The 22,672-nt window shown below is 37.0% G+C and overlaps 2 protein-coding genes across 5 annotated transcripts in view; one reads left to right on the top strand and one right to left on the bottom strand.

Moving 5' to 3' along the window:
* Positions 1–22,672, bottom strand: part of LOC139148633 (G1/S-specific cyclin-E-like) — a 110,322-nt gene that overhangs the window by 10,902 nt on the left and 76,748 nt on the right. The gene's annotated exons all lie outside the window — the stretch shown is intronic.
* On the top strand, positions 3,663–7,704 carry LOC139148639 (uncharacterized). Its single transcript, XM_070720133.1, has 4 exons — positions 3,663–4,535; positions 6,613–6,734; positions 6,869–6,982; positions 7,480–7,704. The coding sequence occupies exons 1-4, from the start codon at positions 4,508–4,510 to the stop codon at positions 7,528–7,530; spliced, it is 315 nt and encodes a 104-aa protein (XP_070576234.1). The 5' UTR covers positions 3,663–4,507; the 3' UTR covers positions 7,531–7,704.

Here is a 22,672-nt window from a genome sequence, read left to right as displayed (position 1 = left end):
GCAATATATGTAGCAAGTTTTGTCAACTTTGGTCAAGTCAATTCAGATATATATCTCTAATTAGGAAAGTTCATTAAACATGCAAATTAGGAATTGGCTGGAGAGAAAATGCTTAATGACTTTCAATAATATTGTATTACAGTGTCTGAAATGTACATAGCAAGTTACATCAATTTTGATCAAGTCAATTCAGATGAATATCCCTAAGTATGAAAATTCATTTAATATGCAAATTAGGAATTGGCTGAAGTAAAAATGTCTTTTGACTTTCAATAATGTTATATCACAGTATCTTTGATGTATATAGCAAGTTTCAATGACTAAAATCAAGTTAATTTAGATATATATCCCTAATTAGGAAAGTTCATTAAATATGCAAATTAGCAAATATCTTTCATGTCACCCCTTAATGGTTCCCACTGCTGATATATCCTTTCAAATCCTTACCTAACTTGATTAAAATCAGACCTCTAGCTCTATTGGCTGGCTCAGAATTAGATATGTGCATAATTAATTAGGTACAGGATGTGATGTCATAAGGTCTCCCATCATACCAAATATGAAGGGTGTAGCACTTGGGGTAACTTAGTTATGGCCATATATGTATATTTGAGGTCAAAGGTCATCGGGGTCACATGACATTTTGTCAAAAAATTGTATTGCTAAGTTATCCCTATATACCAAAAATCAGACCTCTAGCTCTATTGGCTGGCTAAGAATTAGATATGTGCATAATTAATGAGGTACAGGATGTGGTGTCATAAGGTCTCCCATCATACCAAATATGAAGGTGTAGCACTTGTGGTTACTTAGTTATGGCCATATATGTATATTTGAGGTCAAAGGTCATCAAGGTCACATGACATTTTGTCAAAAAAATTGTATTGCTAAGTTTTACCTATATACCAAAAATCAGACCTCTAGCTCTATTGGCTGGCTCAGAATTAGATATGCACTAATTAATAAGTACAGGATGTGATGTCATAAGGTCTCCCATCATACCAAATATGAAGGGTGTAGCACTTGTGGTTACTTAGTTATGGCCATATATGTATATTTGAGGTCAAAGGTCATCGAGGTCACATGACATTTTGTCAAAAAATGTATTGCTAAGTTATCCCTATATACCAAAAATCAGACTCTAGCTCTATTGGCTGGCTCAGAATTAGATATGCACATAATTAATGAGGTACAGGATGTGATGTCATAAGGTCTCCCATCATACCAAATATGAAGGGTGTAGCACTTGTGGTTACTGAGTTATGGACATATACTCATATTTAAGGTCAAAGGTCATCGAGATCACATGACATTTTGTCAAAAATTTGTATTGCTAAGTTATCCCTATATACCAAAAATCAGACCTCTAGCTCTATTGGCTGGCTCAGAATTAGAAATGCACATAATAAATGAGTTGCAGGAAGATGCCAAGGTCAAAGGTCAAGTGGAATCCCCAAAATTGTGGAGAGCAATTTGGTCCCCTACTGGCCATTGTCCAATAGACGCTGGCTGTCTTGGACTTTAACATAGGCCAGAATACGCCATTGCCATAGCTTAGCTGCATAGGTATAGGGGAGGTCAAAGGTCATAGAAAAATCAGAAAAATAATACTTTAAAAATCTTCTTCTCAAAATTGGCAAGACCTGTGACTTTGATATTTGGCATGAAGGAGCAAGGCTATAAGGTCTAACCAGGGTTAGGTTGGTAGCTGGTCGAGTTGACTGGGGTCGAGTTTAGTAGGGGTTGAGATGTCCAGAAACCATGGTCATCGTGCTTCCCATAGACTACCATGTATCAGAAAAATTAAAACTGTGATAACTTCATTAATATGCAAGCCACGCCCACCAAAACCTTTTCAGTTCTAGCCATTTGAATTCTGAAGATGTCTACCAAATTTGACTGAAATACGTTCAGCCGTTTTTGAGATAATGGGGATACAGACACACGGACACACAGACACACACACACACACACAGACACACACACACACAGACAGACATGGCTAAACCATATGCTCACGTGTGTGAACACGTGAGCAAATAACAGTATATCTGTCAGGTTATAAAGTAAGTTCTGTTGAATAAGTTGAGACTGTACGTACTCAGAGAAAGCACACTGAAGAGAAAAATGTTTGAAACTTAAGAAGTTCAAGGTCATCAAAAGCATTATAAGGAATCATGTTACACTTTCATTGCACTGTTTACACAGATTGCATAATTGCTATAAATAGCACATGAGGAATCTTACAGCCCAGCTTTACCATAAAAACCCTATCACTTTGACCACTCTTTTAATTGACCACTCTATTTTTTTCCTCAAAAAGTAATCTTATTTTATCCTTACCAAGTCAACCATAAATGGAAATTAGAACTTTCTCTATCTCTATTTATTTGACCACCCTATCATGACAAACTATTATGAGCAATTTCTTTTAGATAACATAAATGGTGGTTCATAATATATCAAAGTTGGGATTCAAGAAAGTTGCCTTTACATGTTTTAATCCTCAATTCACTATGAACTGTCAAAAAAAGTTGAACTTTCTGATAATTCCACACTAAAATTATTTTGGCTTTGATGATTTCCTAATTAATTCAATTATTTAAAATCATATCAATTATTTTTTTCTGGGTGAATTGATAGGGTTTATACAGTACAAGAATTACATACAGTGTAAGTCAAACTTTGACCAAAAATAACAAAAAAATTCCTTAAAAATACACATTTGCATATTTCATCACATTTTGAACTAATCTTAGTTGGGTTATCCCTAGGGACCTGTATACCAAATAACAAAGCTGTCTGTTCAGCGGTTATGAAGAAGAAGATTTTTTACCAAAAACACCTTTTTTGGCATTAATTTGCCTATTTTCGACAATATCAAAAAATCAAAAAAACTAGTTTCTCAAAATCATATTTTTCATCTACACAACAAATATCAAATCAGTAAGTACTGCGGTTCTCAAGATATTTGAGTGGACGGACGCCTCACAAACAGACATACATACATACATACATACATACATACATACATACATACAGACTGACGACGAACGGATACCCATCCCAATAGCTTCTATAGACTATAGTCTATAGTAGCTAAAAACATGCCTGAGTAATGGCTCTGTACATGAAAAAATCGTAATAAAATAGCCGCCTGGCAGCCATATTGGATCGTATCACAAAACAAATTGACTTGCATATCTATGTCATTGGTCAATGTCCTTGTACCAACTTGAATAAAATCGGTTGAAACATGCCTAAGTAATGGCTCTGTACATGAAAAAATCGTAATAAAGTGGCTGCCTGGCAGCCATATTGGATCGTATCACAAAACAAATCAACGTGCATTTGTATGACATATGAAATAATCCTTGTACCAAGTTTGAATGAAATCGCTCAAGGTGTCTCTGAGATATCTGCGTGAACGGACGGACGCACGGACATGACCAAACCTATAAGTCCCCCCGGACGGTGTCTGTGGGGACGAAAAACCTGAAGGCAATACATGGAAAAATATCAAAAATTTAGCAATAATATTTTATGAAAGGAGGATTGTCTGTATTGCAGGGGAGTTTTTATGCGCCCTCCAGTAGGACAAATAGGACATGACTGTTGTTTTTCTCAGAGGGGAGCATGTAACTTATATAAACGTTCTCCTCCAAACATACGCCAAACTTTTATAGCATGGCAATGAATGCAAATCACCATGTCATTCTGTGAAGATGTTAAAGCCTTCGGGGCGATTTCGTAAGAAGAGGGTGAGTGGTTTTTTGATATCATTACTCTGAAATTCCCTTGACAGTCTTCAAAATTTTGTTTCGTTTGGGTAAAATTTCTAAACGTTTAGGGCCAGAGGAGATAGTTAAAAATGTCATTTATTTGTCACCTCCAGTATATTACGTATTGTCTGTGTTCTTTCTGCTGTATATAGAAGATTTGCAACATGGAATCGACCAATATATACATAATTTGGTAGTGCAAAAAAAACAAACAATTGTGTTCACCAAGTATTACAACTGATTTTACCTTGAAACCTGGCATGAGCCAAGTCATATTTATCCATTTATCAAAGGTAATTTTTTTTCATTTTGACTACGCGACTGATCCTGTTGTTATGTCAAACTTTCATGCACTAGCAAATGACCAGATCTCAGCGATGCACAATTGTCATGTAAACTGATTTCCATGAAAGTTAATGAACTTGTGTTTCAAGCAGAGTGTATACAGCAAGTCAGTTCAAGTGCCGACCGGGGTGTTGAGAGAGTTGCCAAGGCCGACACCCTTCACCTTCTTCAAAGATTTGTTTCATTTTTAGTAAAATTTCTAAATGTTTAACCCTTTGAACCCGGCTCAAACAGAAATGTCCGATGACGTCATAAAGTACCAGGGGGTCAGGATGCTAAGGGTTAAGCTCAGGGGAGATAGTTATAGTGCCATTGATTTGTCACAGTCCAGAAAATGACATATTTGTTTCATTTTTGCCACAGGGCCAGATCAGGTTGTGATGTCTAATTTCCTTGCGGAAGCAAATGGTGAGTCAGGTCGATGCATAGTTGCTGGTTATTAGATTTCCGAATTATCGGATTTGATTTTTTGTGATATAACCCTTCCTGCTATTACTCTAACAATCACTGGATTTTACGAAGTAATATTTTAATGGAGAAATACTCAGGCTGTACGACAGAACTGCGAGTATTCCAGCCACATTGCTATGTTTATGTTGGATACCCTCTCCATAAGAAAATCGTGAGAGCATATTGCATAATAATTCTTGGGACTCCATAGAGGATACTTTTGTTTGTGTGTGTAAATTAGGCTCTCGAGAGTGCTTTTTGTGACTGAGGTTCGTTTGGGCTGAAATAATAATTTTAATAAGTTTCCGCGCTGAACATAAATGTTCGCTTACATATTTTTCCTTTCCAACCTATCCACACATACACATGTTTAATGAACAAAGAAAAGATATCCATCAGTTATGAAATTTATAACTAAATGTAGCATACGCGATACCTAATTCAATAAAATACCGCAATTATACGGTGTCGCTCAAATTTGATCAGAATTGGTACATACCAAAGATTAACAATAAGTGTTATTTCTATCTTTTCAGTGCAGGAAAATTATACATTGATATTATGACAATTTCTGCACAGTACAACCAGAAAAACAACAAGAAATATTTAAACCAGAAAATTAAGAATGACAAAAGTAAATAAGGTCTGAAACTTTAGGTACTGAAGGTCAACTTTAGCAACATGCATAGCAGAGAATCTTTCTACCATGGATGTACAAAAATAGACATCTATGGTTTCAGCAGATCTGTTAATATGTCACAGTTCATAAACAATGACAGGAAATGACCAATTAGCTGTTTCAGTTACTGCTACCACTCCCAAACATAATAGGTACCCTGCATACAAATAGGTTAAAGGTCAAAATCCTCTTATTCAGATGTGTGGGCTGATTCAGTTCACTGCCACCACTCCTGCACATTTGCAGTATTTCCCTTTTTCTTACCTCATTTGCACATTTTTGCCACTGATATGTTCATTTGAACAAATTCACATCTCAACCCATGTTCATTTGAACAAATTCACATCTCAACATCTACCTGTACACCAAATACTGAGACGGTAGCTTTGGCGGTATGGGAGCCATTGTGGGCACACAGTCCATGTAGCCGACAATGAGATGCAAATGATATGCGGTTAAGGTCTCCTCAACTAACTTTCAGCTGGTTCTTCACTTTCTACTATTTTATAGTATTTTATACAAAGGCACAGACTTATTCTACCTGCAACTTAAAACTGATAGTGATTTGTAGCTCATTCTTGACTATTTTTCATAGTTTTTGGTAGCCGTAACAGACACTTCGTGTTCGTGTCGGCTACATGGACGATCTGCCCCATTGTGTGTGACGGACATACATCCGCACATACATACCCACAAATATACAGACATACAGATATGCAAATCAGATGCAAATGAACTGATTCAGCTTATACGATAACCTCACATTGGTATACCAAATGTGAGCTAATAACGGTTGGAATCAGTAAGGTCAGTGGAGATGATCTGTTGGGCATGCGGTTTTCCCGCGGAAAGCAAACATTTTCAGTCAATTAATGAAATGTGGCTACATAAAATTTTCTGTGTCGGAAATATTTCATGATGTCAATGTTAAATTTAACGAATAATGGATATCAAAAAACGTATTTGTCTATGAGAGTTACTTCCATGGTATCTGGCCGGAGAAACCTGTTTGTATTGTAATAAATAAGAAGGCCGTGTGTATCAATCACTGGAAATCCATGCTAGTTTGAAACATGCAGTTAGGGGGGGGGTGTGTGTGTTTGATTTGCCCATAGCTTAGCCGTAGAAATGCAGCTATCTGTGACGGGGTAGTGTGCATCTATGTGGGTCATCAAAAGGTCAACCCTGCCTCAGCTGCAGGGTCGACTTTTTGATGAGCTGTATAGACGCACACTACCCTGCCACAGATAGCTGCATTTCCACAGTTACCCATTGCTATACTACAAAATCCTGAGAATTGTGTTCTATGAAATATGACGACATGCTTTTTTGACACTGATTTTTTGTTCAAGTCAGCCTGTTCCGGATGGATTAATAAAAATCCTGGAAGAATACCGGATACCCGACCAAGTTTGGGGAAGGGCTTGAAAAGGCCAATGAAAACAGACGCCGACGGACATATAGCATGTATAATGATTGTGAGTAACTCAAAATCTGTAACTACAAATCTGAGGATCATCATTTACACATACTGGATTGGGTGACATGTGTGCAGTTATAGTCATTAAATTATCTGGTGAAACTAACAACATTTTCTCATTCCACAAAACAGTATGGCAATGGTTTGAAAGGGAAGATGCTGATCTTCCCTGACCAGCTGCAGGTGGTCCTGAGAGCCAAGTACCCAAGCACAAAGGCCCCATGTCCGGACCCAAATTCTCCAAAGGTATGCATGCCAATTATGTCTTCTCTTTCATTATTTTTTTTTTTTGAGTGGGGGGGGGGGGGGGGGGGGGGGTGTCCCTGGACAGCTGTACACTAACATAGAGTAGTTATACATGAATTTGCCCATTTTATGAATCAAACCTTCAGGAATAATCAATGCACAACTCATTTTTCAATTTTACATTACCACCTTGGCAATCAGAAATCAGATACCTTGCTACATTATTTTAGAGATTCACCGAACCACACTTTTAATTGTATACATACAACTAAGAGGTACTATCTTCAATGCACAACACTACAGCGCATCATTTTGAGCACTATTTCCACAGTTGTATGGTATCTGATTAACAAAGTTCAATGATCATCTAATAATATATTCCTACTTTACACAGGCCACAACACCGGTTTCCTCGAGTCTGTGTGTGTACAATACCTCAATAAAATCCTAATTGGCGTAAACAAAGTGCTTTACGTATAATCTGTATACTTTTGCAGGTTCACTGGGTCACTTACAAGGAGTTGGCAGAAGTCAAATGGCCACAGTAAAGAAGACAGCCTTTCACATATATTTTTTTGTTTTATTAAATGCCTTTGAAAATGAAAACAGATGGCTTGCACGTGATGTATATTTCTACACAATTGCTGACAAATTACAGAAAATTACTTTAAAATATGGCAACTATATCTTCAATCAATAAAAATAGCGTCAATGACACTGTAGCTCCCATCCTGGACTATTTAGTGTTTGTTCTCTGGTCAGATATTTGAACATGTGTGAAAGGGATAAGGTGCATGAAGTGAAAATACTTAAATGTAATGTACTGGAGACAGTGAAATATGTTTAATGTATTTATTCAGAATATAAAATGGAAAAAAACAGAATTAGAAATGTCGAACATTGTGATACAACCATTAACTCAACAAGTCATTGACAATGACATAGTCCCCACTTGTAATAGGAGTATTAGTCTGATGGGGCAGGGAAATGTGGTCATTAAGAAGTATCACTGGAGTGTATATATTGAGATCTATGGGCACATAGGTCTATGTTGTTGTTCCCAATTTGAAAAATTATATTGCTAATTAATCCCTATATGCCAAAAAATCAGACCTCTAGCTCTATTCGCTTGCCCAGAATTAGATGTGTGCATAATTAACCCTCAGAGCGCGGATAACGAGAAATCTCGTTTAAATGGCCATTTGCGCCTGCGCGGATACCGAGATATGTCGTTTTGACATTAACATAATATATTCACGTCTTTTGGGGTATTTGCATGCATCAAGGCGGGGAAAATATGCTTGTTATCCAATCATCATCCAGTGTCCTTCAACTTTTAACCCGGGAAAAGCCGATCACGTGATCCAAAATGACGTCACTACCTGAAATAGAACGGAAAAAAAAAGTTAGTCGTTTGCCCACTGATACGATTCAAAATGGCGACCGTTGGCGATGTTTTGGCCGAGATCTTTGCCGATTCAAGCGACGATGATGTTGATTTTGAAGGTTTTACGCTCGAGGAGCTGAGATATGGTGACTTTCCGACCGAACCCTGTCAAAGTGATGATGAAACTGATTTGACCGAGCGTGAGAAGGCACTCCGATGGGACGTACACGATTCCATTGAAACCATGCCAGCTGGTTTTGTCGAGCTGCCGTTCGACGGTGAGCCTGGTCTGACGTCACCTGAAAACATACCGTTCGGTCCTGAAGTGTGCCCACTCGATTTTTTGAAACTTTTTTTTAATGATGGTGATTACAATCTTATTGCGACCGAAACCAATCGTTACGCTGCTGCCAGAATATCGTTCCTGAGAGATACAGGTAGGCTGGATAACTATTCCCGTTTCCGTAAATGGTCTGATGTCAACACTGACGACGTCAGGTGTTTCTCGCCATATGTATCATGATGGCACTGGTTGAAAAACGGGACATTGAAAGCTATTGGACCACAGACCAGCTCCTCCAGACTCCTGGCTTCCGTGAAACGATGTCCAGAGACCGGTTTGAAATTATTTTGGAAATGCTACACCTGAACGACAACAACCAGTACGTTCCACCCGGTCATCCAGGTCACGATCCACTCTTCAAGGTCAGACCGATTATCGACTCCGTCGTACCCCGGTTCAGGACAGTGTACATCCCTCACCAGCATATCACAGTTGACGAAGCCATGGTACCATGGAAAGGCAAGTTGAGATTTAAGGTTTACATTCCTATCAAACCTGATAAATTCGGCATCAAAGCGTACAAGCTGTGTGAGAGTGTCTCTGGCTACACTTCCGGTATCAGGTTTTACACCGGCAAAGTTCTCGATGATGATGGTACCGTACTACATGTCAGTTCGAAAGATGTTGTCATGGGTTTGATGCAGGAATGCGACCTTCTAAACAAAGGGTATAAATTATACACCGACAACTATTATACCAGCCCTGACCTCATGGATACACTTCTTGCTGAAGGTACTATGGCTTGTGGAACTGTCCGTACAAATCGAGCAGAAATGCCAGACGGTCTGAAACCAAAGCTAAAGCCAGGGGAATCTGTCTTCCGGCGTCGTGAGAATTTGTTAGCGCTGAAGTGGCATGATAAGAAGGACGTAACATTGTTGTCAACTTTCCACCGAGCTGTGATGAAAGTGAATATCACTAAACCTGATAGAGCTGGCAATTTCCCAATAAAACCTGAATGTGTTCTTGATTACAACAACAATATGGGGGGAGTTGATTTATCTGATCAGCTGATGAAATATTTCAGTATTCCTCGTAAAACAATGAAATGGTGGAAGAAATCATTCTTTTATATTTTCAACTGTGCTGTTACAAATGCTTACATTCTATGGAAAAAATGTGCAAATGAGTCTCTAGAAGGTGTAAAAAAAATGACACACTACAAATTCTTGTCTTCTCTTGCCCACAATTTGATCAAAGAATCACAAAATTACAGAAAGCCCAGTGTAAGAGGTAGAAGGTCACTGCAGGATAGACCAGATAGAGTCAATGGTAACATAAGGGATCACCCACTAGAACGCATCCGTCCAAAAGAAGGTGCTAAAAAACCTCGTGTAACACGAGTATGTAGGGTTTGTACTTCAAAAGATCAGCGCAGAGAAACATCATTCCAGTGTGGTAGTTGTCAAGTGGCTTTATGTGTGGTTCCATGCTACACTGTGTATCACACAGTCATAAATTACCAGCAATACGCGAAGAATAAATAATCTTCAGTGCTCAAATTCAAAGAATTGCAAATGAATGTTTGTCTAGGGACCAGAATGAATGTTCTCAAGCATTTCATTGTTGTTGTAAAATTTGTAAAACATTTTCAATTGAGATTGCAAAAAAGATGATAGAGTGTTTAGTAGTTAATCACTTATTTCAAACTGATATTCACAACTAAAAATGAAATGAAATTGAAAGAAATTGTTTGTCAATTCTGTCTGATCAGATAAATCAATTTCACCCATATTTATTCTTGAAAATTTATAAATTCAACTTGTTGAAGTCTTCAGCTTTTATTTACATGAAAATACAAAACAGTTATTATTATTATGAATGTAAAACAGTTGTAAATAATATTGAGAAGATATGTACTTACCTTTTTTTGATTTCCATCCAGTACTTCTGTTGTCGAAGTTCACTGCCATCTTACTGCCAGGGTCGTGTCTCTTTTCATTGCAAAATTTTTATTTACAGTTTTTATTTACAATGCAATTTTTATTTACAATGTAATATATTTACATTTTTCAAAGTAGTGATATCCAGAGAAGGAAAATGAGATTGATGTGAATTTCAAATTGATCCGTTCTGACAAACAATAACTGAATTACTAAGTGGTTTTTTTAAGATATTCTGAGAAAAAGTATTGACAGCTTTTTACACATGTGTCAAGAATATTTACAAATGTTTGTTTACATTGTTTGTGTGAATTTATATGTGAGATTTTGTTCAATTTACATGTGTACACATGAATTTTTTATATTTCGTACTGCAGTAAAATGTAGATAACAAGGCAAGAGTAACTCTATTGTAGTATTCTGCTATGGATACTTGGCTTGGCCATTTGTTTGTTTACTTGTTTTTGTTTACTTGTTTATACCACTTTTTTGTGTAAATATCAATTTCTAAACAATGCAATATGACATGCTGGTGCCATGAATGAAATTTTGCCATGTGAATGCCACTTTTTATAGATTCTTCAGAAAAACGTATGAAAATGTATTTTTAGATATTTTTTACCAAAAACCCACTTTTTAGCCCCAAAATCCTATTTATTTGTCATAATTCATCAATGTCATCACAACAAACAACTCATGGAATGTAGAATGTATTTTTATATGGACATTGCCTAGCTTTGACCATTTCTTACTGCAGTACAATGTAGATAACAAGGCCAGTGTAACTCTATTGTAGTATTCTGCTATGGATACTTGGCTTGGCCATTTGATTGTTTACTTGTTTTTGTTTACTTGTTTATACCACTTTTTGTGTAAATATCAATTTCTAAACAATGCAATATGACATGCTGGTGCCATGAATGAAATTTTGCCATGTGAATGCCACTTTTTATAGATTCTTCAGAAAAACGTATGAAAATGTATTTTTAGATTTTTTTTACCAAAAACCCCCTTTTTAGCCCCAAAATCCTATTTATTTGTCATAATTCATCAATGATGTCATCACAACAAACAACTCATGGAATGTAGAATGTATTTTTACATGGACATTGCCTAGCTTTGACCATTTCTTACTGCAGTACAATGTAGATAACAAGGCCAGTGTAACTCTATTGTAGTATTCTGTTATGGATACTTGGCTTGGCCATTGGTTTGTTTACTTGTTTTTGTTTACTTGTTTATACCACTTTTTTGTGTAAATGTCAATTTCTAAACAATTCAATATGACATGCTGGTGCCATGAATGAAATTTTGCAATGTGAATGCCACTTTTTATAGATTCTTCTACAAAAACATATGAAAATATGTATTTTTAGATGTTTTTTTACCAAAAACCCACTTTTTAGCCCAAAAATCCTATTTATTTGTCATAATTCATCAATGATGTCATCACAAACAAACAACTCATGAAATGTAGAATGTATTTTTATATGGACATTGACTAGCTTTGACCATTTCTTACTGCAGTACAATGTAGATAACAAGGCCAGTGTAACTCAATTGTAGTATTCTGCTATGGATACTTGGCTTGGCCATTTGATTGTTTACTTGTTTTTGTTTACTTGTTTATACCACTTTTTTGTGTAAATATCAATTTCTAAACAATGCAATATGACATGCTTGTGTCATGAATGAAATTTTGCCATTCCATTGCCACTTTTATAAATTCTTCTAGAAAAACATATGAAAATATGTATTTTTAGATGTTTTTTTACCAAAAACCCACTTTTTAGCCCAAAATTTCTATTTATTTGTCATAATTCATCAATGATGTGATCACAAACAAACAACTCATGAAATGTAGAATGTATTTTTATATGGACATTGACTAGCTTTGACCATTTCTTACTGCAGTACAATGTAGATAACAAGGCCAGTGTAACTCTATTGTAGTATTCTGCTATGGATACTTGGCTTGGCCATTTGATTGTTTACTTGTTTTTGTTTACTTGTTTATACCACTTTTTGTGTAAATATCAATTTCTAAACAATGCAATATGACATGCCGGTGCCATGAATGAAATTTTGCCATGTGAATGCCATTTTTTACAGATTATTTCAGGAAAGCATCTGAAAATATGTTTTTTAACAATTTTTTACCAAAAACCCAACTTTTAGCCCCAAAATTCCATTGTATTTATCATATTTAATCAATTATGACATCACAGATGGACAGCTCATGAAATGTAGATTGCATTTCATATATACATTGTCCAGATTGGACCAATTCTTATTGCAATAAAGTATCAATGAATGAGACAGTGCAATTACTGTGTTACGTCATTATTTTATTCAGCGCACAGGGAAATGGCCATAGAAAGTATTCAGCGCTCTGAGGGTTAATGAGGTAAAGCGTGTGTTGTCATAAGGTCTCCCATCCTACAAAATACAAAGGACATAGCGCTTGTGGTTACTTATTTATTGACATAAACCTATATTTTAGGTAAAAGGTCATCGAGGTCACATGACATTTGGTCAAAAAATTTCTCTCCTACAGTTATCCCTATATACCAAAAATCAGACATCCAGCTCTATTGGCTTGCCAGTGTTAGCGGTAGGATTTAAAAAGCATTAGCCATTTTGGCTAATGTCACCTGAATTCAATTAGCCAAATTGGAAACTGATTAGCCATTTTTTTTCATCGCAATTTTATCCTGCTTGACAAATAAATGACAAATATGAACATTTACTTCTACTTTAAAATAAATACAACACAAATGAGTTTCCTGGACCTTTTTTGTTTATTACAACAGTACTTCAATGGTACAAATGAGTGACCAGCCCATTACATAACACTGTATGATATGCAATAAAAGCACAGTTTGTTGGCAAAAGCCCGTCTGTCTTTCATACGAATCCACACATCAAATGCTGCATCAAAGTCAAACTCTTTGATGTGTGGTCCTTCAATACTTATCATCATAAGATTGTTAATATGTTGAATAGTCAGCAGATTCCTGTGAGTTGTTTTTGTCAAATTGTATTGTGAGAATCCTCTCTCACAGCTCACAGATGTCACAGGGCAGGTAAGTGCAACAACAAACAACTGACAAAGATTTGGAAAAATCTCTCTTTGTTTCATCAGAACTTCCCTGAAAAATATCTGTGTGTTCATGGTCCTTTTTTGTACCATCAGAGACTTCACAAGAGCCCATTCAAGTATGGTTTCAGTGTCACTGATAATGGATTGATGGACTCCACCCTCTTTGTCTTTCTTTTCAACACCAAAATGATCAGTTAGAATTTTCAGTTTCTCTAATCCATGGTCAGAAGTTGGATTCTCAGGAATATTTCGTGGATCAAGTACACTGAAGGCGTCCATCAATCCACTATCAGGGAACCATGCCTTTAAATGGGTCACAAGTTGCTCTATGAATTTAATCTGTTTGATTCAAATTTCTCTCTCTCACTTTGAGAATCTCTAATCTCATGGGATTTGAATGCACATTTGTTGCCCTCTGTGGGTGGCTCATCAGGAATCAACTCTAAAAACTCACTAAAATGTGGGCCATTGACAGTGAGTAAGGACTCTAATGCATCTACTGTGGCATTTATTTGAAGTTTAATGTCAGAATATATGACAATCTCACTCTGCATGACTCTACACAACTTCGATAGCAAACCAATGGCATCTGCACAAAAGTATGTCATGGCAATGAACTGATAAGTACCGAGTCTTTTAAGTAAGCCACTAGCCAGGGCCTTATGATTACCCTCCTTTGAGGTTTGTACAAGCCATGCTATAATGCTGTCTAGGCATCCTACCATGGCTTCAACACAATCACCAAAGGACAACCACCTTGTGAAGAACACCTGTTTCAGTTTTTTTGCATTTGCCTCACTGTGACAAAGTTTTGCACTTTCCAAGCTCCTAAGTAATTTTGGAGAAAATTTCAAAAGCTTACCAATTTGGTTGAGATCTCTGATATATTTCACCAGATAGGGTACCTCATTAGCTGCTTTTTCACTGGCTAGCGCTAAGCGATGTGCTAGGCAGTGGTTTGCTACCAAGTAAGGGTTTTTGTCCTTAAACCTAGTAGTTACACCTGTTTTATGACCGGTCATTACGCTTGCCCCATCTGTTGCCAGACATATCAAATTTGACTGATCTAAATCTTTCTCATCTAATAATGTAGACACAGTTTTATAGATTTCACCGGCTGTACAGTCAGCAAGTTCTCGAACACTTAGGAAATGTGACTCTACATTGCCATCGTTGTTGACAAATCGAATGTACAACATCAATGTAGACAAATTTGATACATCAGTTGCCTCGTCTAGCTTTTTAGCATATATTTTAAATGGGCATGACTTCACATCATTTAATATGTTCCTCTCTATCACTGTCATTATTGACTGGTAGAATTCATCCAAAGATTTATGGTGACTGTAGTGGAACCTCGAATTATCTTGCAGATTACTTAATGCTTGACATCCCTAAAATGACACACACAAAAAATAAGATTGTCAGTCATGTTGAGTCAACATTTGTTATTTGGCTTAGTTATTGCTAATGTGAATTTTAGTGTTAAAGTACAGACTAAAATTAATTTGCCAAGAATGACAATAATGACTACATGTAATGTATAGACTGTGTTCACAAGCAGAATACTTGGTCCACAACACAAAAAAAATATGAAAAAAGCCACCAAATTGATAATTTACGGCTACTGTTCATTCAAACAAACAAACAACAAACTCAATTTAGACTCTCTGTCCAATTGTGTTATGTGGAGAAAAGGTTGGTAAACAGTACATTGTTTACCAACAACACGTTGTTACATCCAACAATATTCTACATTTATTAGTTACCACACTCAGAACTAGGCCTGTATTCTCAGAACTTAGCAATGAAGGAATACTTACATTTAGTATCTGCATGTCGAGCAGGGGCTCTATCTTTCTGTTTGCCATCTGTTCCTTGGCCATCGTGTAGACGGTTCTCATGTGAGCTATAATGGTATCTTTCACTTTGGAATACGCCGTAGTAGTTGCTCGCCTCAAGTTCTGCTTCTGCTGTGGTTGATCCATGGCTGCCCTGTAGAAAGATACCAAGGACAGAACGGAATTCGTGATTTAGTTTTCCGCACATTTTGGCGAAAATAAATCAACCTTACAACTTTCTGAGCTCCTTTGAAATTCACTGTACCGACTTCGCAAGTCACCATCGCCACAGTCAAAACATGTGCCAAAACAACATTGCACGACCACGAGTCTCCCCCGTACAATGAACCGACCAGTTATCAAATTTCAGAAAAGTTGGGCAGTACATACCTGTGATCGCGAGATCGTTCATGTTTAACCAAATCATCCTTTTTCGGGCAAACGTCAGATTTCCCCTCAGTAAACACGTTGTGGAATTTATTATTGATGCATATTTGGCATTTCAGAAGACCGTCACTGTGTCTCAGCCATAGAAATTGTTTGAACCACTTAGACTTCACTGCTCTTCCGATGCTCTCCGCTGATCCACTATCTTCGTGTCGGCCTTTCTTCTTGATTTGCTGAGTCTGGCTATCGTCTTCGACAACATCTGAGCCACAACTACCACCGCCAAAATATGACGATATATCTTTGGATTTCGATGCCGCTTTCCGTTTCCCCGACATCTTGAACAGTGACTGCGTCGCGGGCGCGAGGTATGGCCCGCGACGCCATGTTTGCTACATTTATTTAAATTTACAGCGATGACGACAAAATCTCGCATATTTTGGTCAAGTCTCGTGAGATTGAGCGCGATGTAAACACTCAAACAAAATGGCTGTCGCGATGGAGGGACTGTGCCTATACGTTACGATCGAAGCTGCCGGCAAGACCAAAATCGGGCTTTGCCAAAGTGACGAACAGGGTGCAAAATAAAATCGCCAAATGAAATTCCATTTCGCGTTAGCGAATTTGGCGAGCGCTAGCGCGAACACTGCTTGCTCAGAATGAGATATGTGCATAATTAATAAGGTACAGTATGTGGTGTCATAAGGTGTCCAATCATACCAAATATGAAGGGTGTAGCACTTGTGGTTACTGAGTTATGGATAAGTATGTATATTTGAGGCCAAAGGTCACTGAGGTCACGTGACATTTTGTCAAAAAAAATGTATTGCTAAGTTATCCCTATATACCAAAAATCAGACCTCTACCTCTATTAGCTCACTCAAAATTAGATATGTGCATAATTAATGATGTACAATATGTGGCGTCATAAGGTGTCCAACATCATACCATACATGAAGGGTGTAGCACTTGTGGTAACTGAGTTATGGACAAATATGTATATTTGAGGTCAAAGGTTACCAAGGTCATGTGACATTTTGTCAAAAAAGTTGTATTGCTAAGTTATCCCTATATACCAAAAATCAGACCTCTAGCTCTATTGGCTCGCTCAAAATTAGATATGCCCATAATTAATGAGGTACAATATGTGGCGTCATAAGCTGTGCCATCATACCATTCATGAAGGGTGTAGCACTTGTGGTTACTGAGTTATGGACAAATATGTATATTTGAGGTCAAAGGTCATCGAGGTCACATGACATTTTGTCAAAATATCCGAGATATCTGCGTGAACGGATGGACTCACAGATGGACTCACAGACGGTCATGACCCAATCTAGCCCACTGGACTTCATCCGTTGGGACTAAAAATTGTGTCACTGCATCCTTTTTGCAACATGAATACGATGAGAAACTAAATTTTTATTTTTCATGGCCTTATACGTGGGAGTTTATGGAGATCTGCCTTATACATGGGAGTCTATGGACGTGTAAACTAAAAATATGCAAATTTCACCACGATTTGCCCAAATTTGGGAGAGGTCACTCCTATGCACTTCCATACAAAGTTTCAAATCAATCGGACTTGTGGTTTCAGAGAACAAGATTTTTTGACCAAAAATGGGAGAAAATTACAAAAAATTCATGAAAAATAGCAAGTCCAAGATACTGACCCAAGATGTGCACAATCATTTCATGTCAGCCCAAAGTACTTACATGCTAATTTTTCATGTAATCTGCTCAGTGGTTATTCAGTTTTTCAATTTTGACTGTTTTTACATTTTTTCACTTAATTTGCATATTTTTGGCAATGACAACTTCATTTGAACAAAATCTCATCTACAGCCCATCATCCATGTACACACAAAATATCAAGATGAAATGTGCAGCGGTTTTGGATTTTTGATGTTGACGGACAGACATACAGACATACAGACAAACAGACATACAGACATACATACATATAGACAGTTCCCTAGCCCATAAGAATAGCTTCCATTGCCATATATACATCTGGCTATGGGAGCTAAAAAAGACTAACAAGCAAAGTAACGGCCAATATAGCTCTGCTGTGTTTATGTAAAGTAACTATTTTTGACACATGTATTGATGAAGGTGTAAATCTTTGATACCTCATTCCAGGGACCAAAAGAAAAGTTGTAAAAATAGCTGCAAAAATACACAATTCAAGATTTCATCATAATTTGAATGTATCACATTGGATCATCCCTAAGAACATGTAAACCAAAGCTATCTGACAAGCAGTTTTTTGAGAATGAAATTTTCTGATCAAAAATGGCAAAAATTGAGCTCATCATAATTTCCATAGATCATATTAAAATAATCCCTTAGAACCTGTATACCAAATATCAAAGCTATAAGACACGTAGTTTTTGAGAAACAAACTTTTTGACCGAAAATGACAAAAATTTCCTTAAAACTACATATTTGCATATTCCTGCACGATTTGAACAAATCTGACATCGATCATCCCTAGGGACCTATGTAGCAAATATCAAAGCTATCTGACCTGTAGTTTTGAAGGAGATTTTTAAAGCGTTTTTGACCAAAAACGACAAAAATTGCCTTAAAAATACCAATATGCAAATTTCACCACGATTTGAACATATCTAACTGAAGTCACCCAAATTAAACTGCATATCAAATTTGAAAGCAATCAGACATGCGGTTCATGATTTTTTTTTACCAAAAACAGCAAAAAAATGCCCCCAAAATACAAATATGGAAATTTCACAACAATTTGAACAAACTTAAGTGAGGTCACCATAAGTGAACTGCATATGCAATTTCAAAGCAATCAAACAAGCAGTTTCAGAGGAGAAGGTAGTCTCACATGCCAGACCTCGAACCTGCATGTGACACGAGCAGCGAAGCCGCGAGCTGCGAGTAACCGCAAATTAAAAATGGGTGGTATTGCGCACGCTCTGTTGACTTTTTAAATAACAGTCTAGGGGGTTCAAGCTGAATGTCGCTAAAAGGTTTTTAATGACCCGCTATGATTGATTTGAATGGCTATGCATCGTGCATTGATGTGTCGCTTACATAATGACCTCTTACGAACAGAAAAGCAGTCGACACTGATCAAAGTTCAACAGGGCCAGCAGAATGCAACCTGATAGCCAGAGACCCTGAATTGCTACCGGTAAACTCTCAGTCACAGGCGAGCTCCTCTTCCTGTACAAGTGAAAGCAGCAAGAAACGCCAGAAAACGTGACCAAGGGCAGTGTTGAAGTGTTGAAGAAACGGAAATTACAGTTTGTCGAATTCCCTTGGTTGATTTATGAGAAAGACAAACAAATGTGTTTCTGTAAAGTGTGCCAATCAGCAGGGCAGAACAATATTTTGACATCTGGTCGGTCATATGGAGTTTTTAAACATAGGGCCAAAGTCCCTGAAGCTACTATAAGACATGGATACAAAATTAAGTATTTCCTGACTGTATGAAATTATCTCACTATTAGGTCATCCTAGGGACCTGTAAACCAAATATTAAAGCTGTCTGATCAGCAGTTTTGAAAAAACAAGTGACCCAACAGTTGACAGAGCTCTGCTGTGTTATGTAGCGAATAACTTTTGTGACACATGTATTGATGAAGGTGGATATGTTTGATAGCTCATTTCAGGATGGCCTGACAAAAAATGGCAAAATTAGCTGCAAAAATACAAAATTGACAATTTCATCATAATTTCAATGTATTACATTAAGATAAAACCTAGGAACCTGTATACCACATATCAAAGCCATCAGATGAGTAACTTTTGAGAAACAAATATTTTGACCACATGTGAGAAAAATTGCCCCCCAAAATACAAAAATAGCGTCAATGACACTGTAGCTCCCATCCTGGACTATTTAGTGTTTGTTCTCTGGTCAGATATTTGAACATGTGTGAAAGGGATAAAGTGCATGAAGTGAAAATACTTAAATGAAATGTACTGGAGACAGTGAAATATGTTTAATGTAATTATTCAGAATATAAAATGGAAAAAATACAGAATTAGATATATCGAATACTGTGATACAACCATTAACTCAACAAGTCATTTACAATGACATAGTCCCCACTTGTAATAGGAATATTAGTCTTGATGGGGCAGGAAAATGTGGTCATTAAGAAGTATCACTGAGTGTATATGTTGAGATCTATGGGCACATAGGTCTATGTCGTTGTTCCCAATTTGAAACACATGAGGCATGTCTAAGTTATGGTTCTAAATCGGGAAAAGATCAGACCTCTAGCAGTATTGGCCAGCCAAGAAATACATATGCGCATTATAAATGAGGTACAAGATGTGACATCTTAAGGTCTAATATCCTATCAAAATTGGAGGGTATAGAACTTGTGGTTACTGAAATATGCATATATATGTATAATCAAGGTCAAAGGTCATCGAGGTCACATGACATTTTGAAAAAAAAAATTATATTGCTAATTAATCCCTATATGCCAAAAAATCAGATCTCTAGCTCTATTCGCTTGCCCAGAATTAGATGTGTACATAATTAATGAGGTAAAGCGTGTGTTGTCATAAGGTCTCCCATCCTACTAAATACAAAGGACATAGCACTTGTGGTTACTATTTATTGACATAAACATATATTTTAGGTAAAGGTCATCGAGGTCACATGACATTTGGTCAAAAAATTGTATTGCTAAGTTATCCCTATATACCAAAAATCAGACATCCAGCTCTATTGGCTCGCTCAGAATGAGATATGCGCATAATTATTGAGGTACAGTATGTGGCGTCATCAGGTGTCCCATCATACCAAACATGAAGGGTGTAGCACTTGTGGTTACCGAGTTATGGAAAAATATGTATATTTGAGGTCAAAGGTCACCGAGGTCACGTGACATTTTGTCAAAAAAATTGTTTTGCTAAGTTATCCCTATATACCAAAAATCAGACCTCTAGCTCTATTGGCTCGCTCAAAATTAGATATGTGCATAATTAATGAGGTACAATATGTGGCGTCATAAGCTGTCCCATCATACCATACATGAAGGCTGTAGCAGTTGTGGTTACTGAGTTATGGACAAATATGTATATTTGAGGTCAAAGGTCACCGAGGTCACGTGACATTTTGTCAAAAAATAGTATTGCTAAGTTATCCCTATATACCAAAAATCAGACCTCTAGCTCTATTGGCTCGCTCAAAATTAGATATGCGCATAATTAATGAGGTACAATATGTGGCGTCATAAGGTGTCCCATTATACCATACATGAAGGCTGTAGCACTTGTGGTTACTGAGTTATGGACAAATATGTATATTTGAGGTCAAAGGTCACCCAGGTCACGTGACATTTTGTCAAAAAAATTGTATTGCTAAGTTATCCCTATATACCAAAAATCAGACCTCTAGCTCTATTGGCTCGCTCAAAATTAGATATGCACATAATTAATGAGGTACAATATGTGGCGTCATAAGGTGTCCCATCATACCATACATGAAGGCTGTAGCACTTGTGGTTACTGAGTTATGGACAAATATGTATATTTGAGGTCAAAGGTCACCGAGGTCACGTGACATTTTGTCAAAAAAATTGTATTGCTAAGTTATCCCTATATACCAAAAATCAGACCTCTAGCTCTATTGGCTCGCTCAAAATTAGATATGCGCATAATTAGTGAGGTACAATATGTGGCGTCATAAGGTGTCCCATCATACCATACATGAAGGCTGTAGCACTTGTGGTTACTGAGTTATGGACAAATATGTAGATTTGAGGTCAAAGGTCACCGAGGTCACGTGACATTTTGTCAAAAAAATTGTTTTGCTAAGTTATCCCTATATACCAAAAATCAGACCTCTAGCTCTATTGGCTCGCTCAAAATTAGATATGTGCATAATTAATGAGGTACAATATGTGGCGTCATAAGCTGTCCCATCATACCATATATGAAGGGTGGTAGCACTTGTGGTTACTGAGTTATGGACAATATGTATATTTGAGATCAAAGGTCATCAAGGTCACATGACATTTTGTCAAAATATCTGAGATATTTGTGTGAACGGATGGACTCACGGATGGACGAACAGACGGACATGACCCAATCTATAAGCTCACCGGACTTCATCCGTGGGGACTAAAAATTGTGTCACTGCATCCTTTTTGCAACATGAATACGATGAGAAACTAAATTTTTATTTTTCGTGGCCTTATACATGGGAGTCTATGGAGATCTGCCTTATACATGGGAGTCTATGGACGTGTAAACTAAAAATATGCAAATTTCACCACGATTTGCCCAAATTTGGCAAAGGTCACTCCTATGGACTTCCATACCAAGTTTCAAATCAATCGGACTTGTGGTTTCAGAGCAGGAGATTTTTTGACCAAAAATGGGAGAAAATTACAAAAAAATTCATGAAAAATAGCAAGTCCAAGATACTGACCCAAGATGTGCACAATCATTTCATGTCAGCCCAAAGTACTTACATGCTAATTTTTCATGTAATCTGCTCAGTGGTTATTGAGTTTTTTCAATTTTGACTGTTTTTACATTTTTTCACTTAATTTGCATATTTTTGGCAATGACAACTTCATTTGAACAAAATCTCATCTACAGCCCATCATCCATGTACACACCAAATATCAAGATGAAATGTCCAGCGGTTTTGGAGTTTTTGATGTTGACGGACAGACATACAGACATACAGACATACAGACACACAGACATACAGACATACATACATACATACAGACATTTCCCTAGCC

This window comes from Ptychodera flava, chromosome 13, assembly GCF_041260155.1.
Source record: "Ptychodera flava strain L36383 chromosome 13, AS_Pfla_20210202, whole genome shotgun sequence".
Taxonomy (NCBI): Eukaryota; Metazoa; Hemichordata; class Enteropneusta; family Ptychoderidae; genus Ptychodera; species Ptychodera flava.
Note: the sequence above shows the minus strand (reverse complement) of the source record. Positions and strands in the feature narration are given on the sequence as shown.

Bases quoted from the DNA above. Each gene is read 5' to 3' on its own strand.
- LOC139148639 (XM_070720133.1), top strand. From the start codon at position 4,508: ATGTCTAATTTCCTTGCGGAAGCAAATG. The intron at 4,536-6,612 runs GTGAGTCAGGTC...TGTTCAAGTCAG, and splicing joins TTTCCTTGCGGAAGCAAATG to CCTGTTCCGGATGGATTAAT. The intron at 6,735-6,868 runs GTGAGTAACTCA...TCCACAAAACAG, and splicing joins ATATAGCATGTATAATGATT to TATGGCAATGGTTTGAAAGG.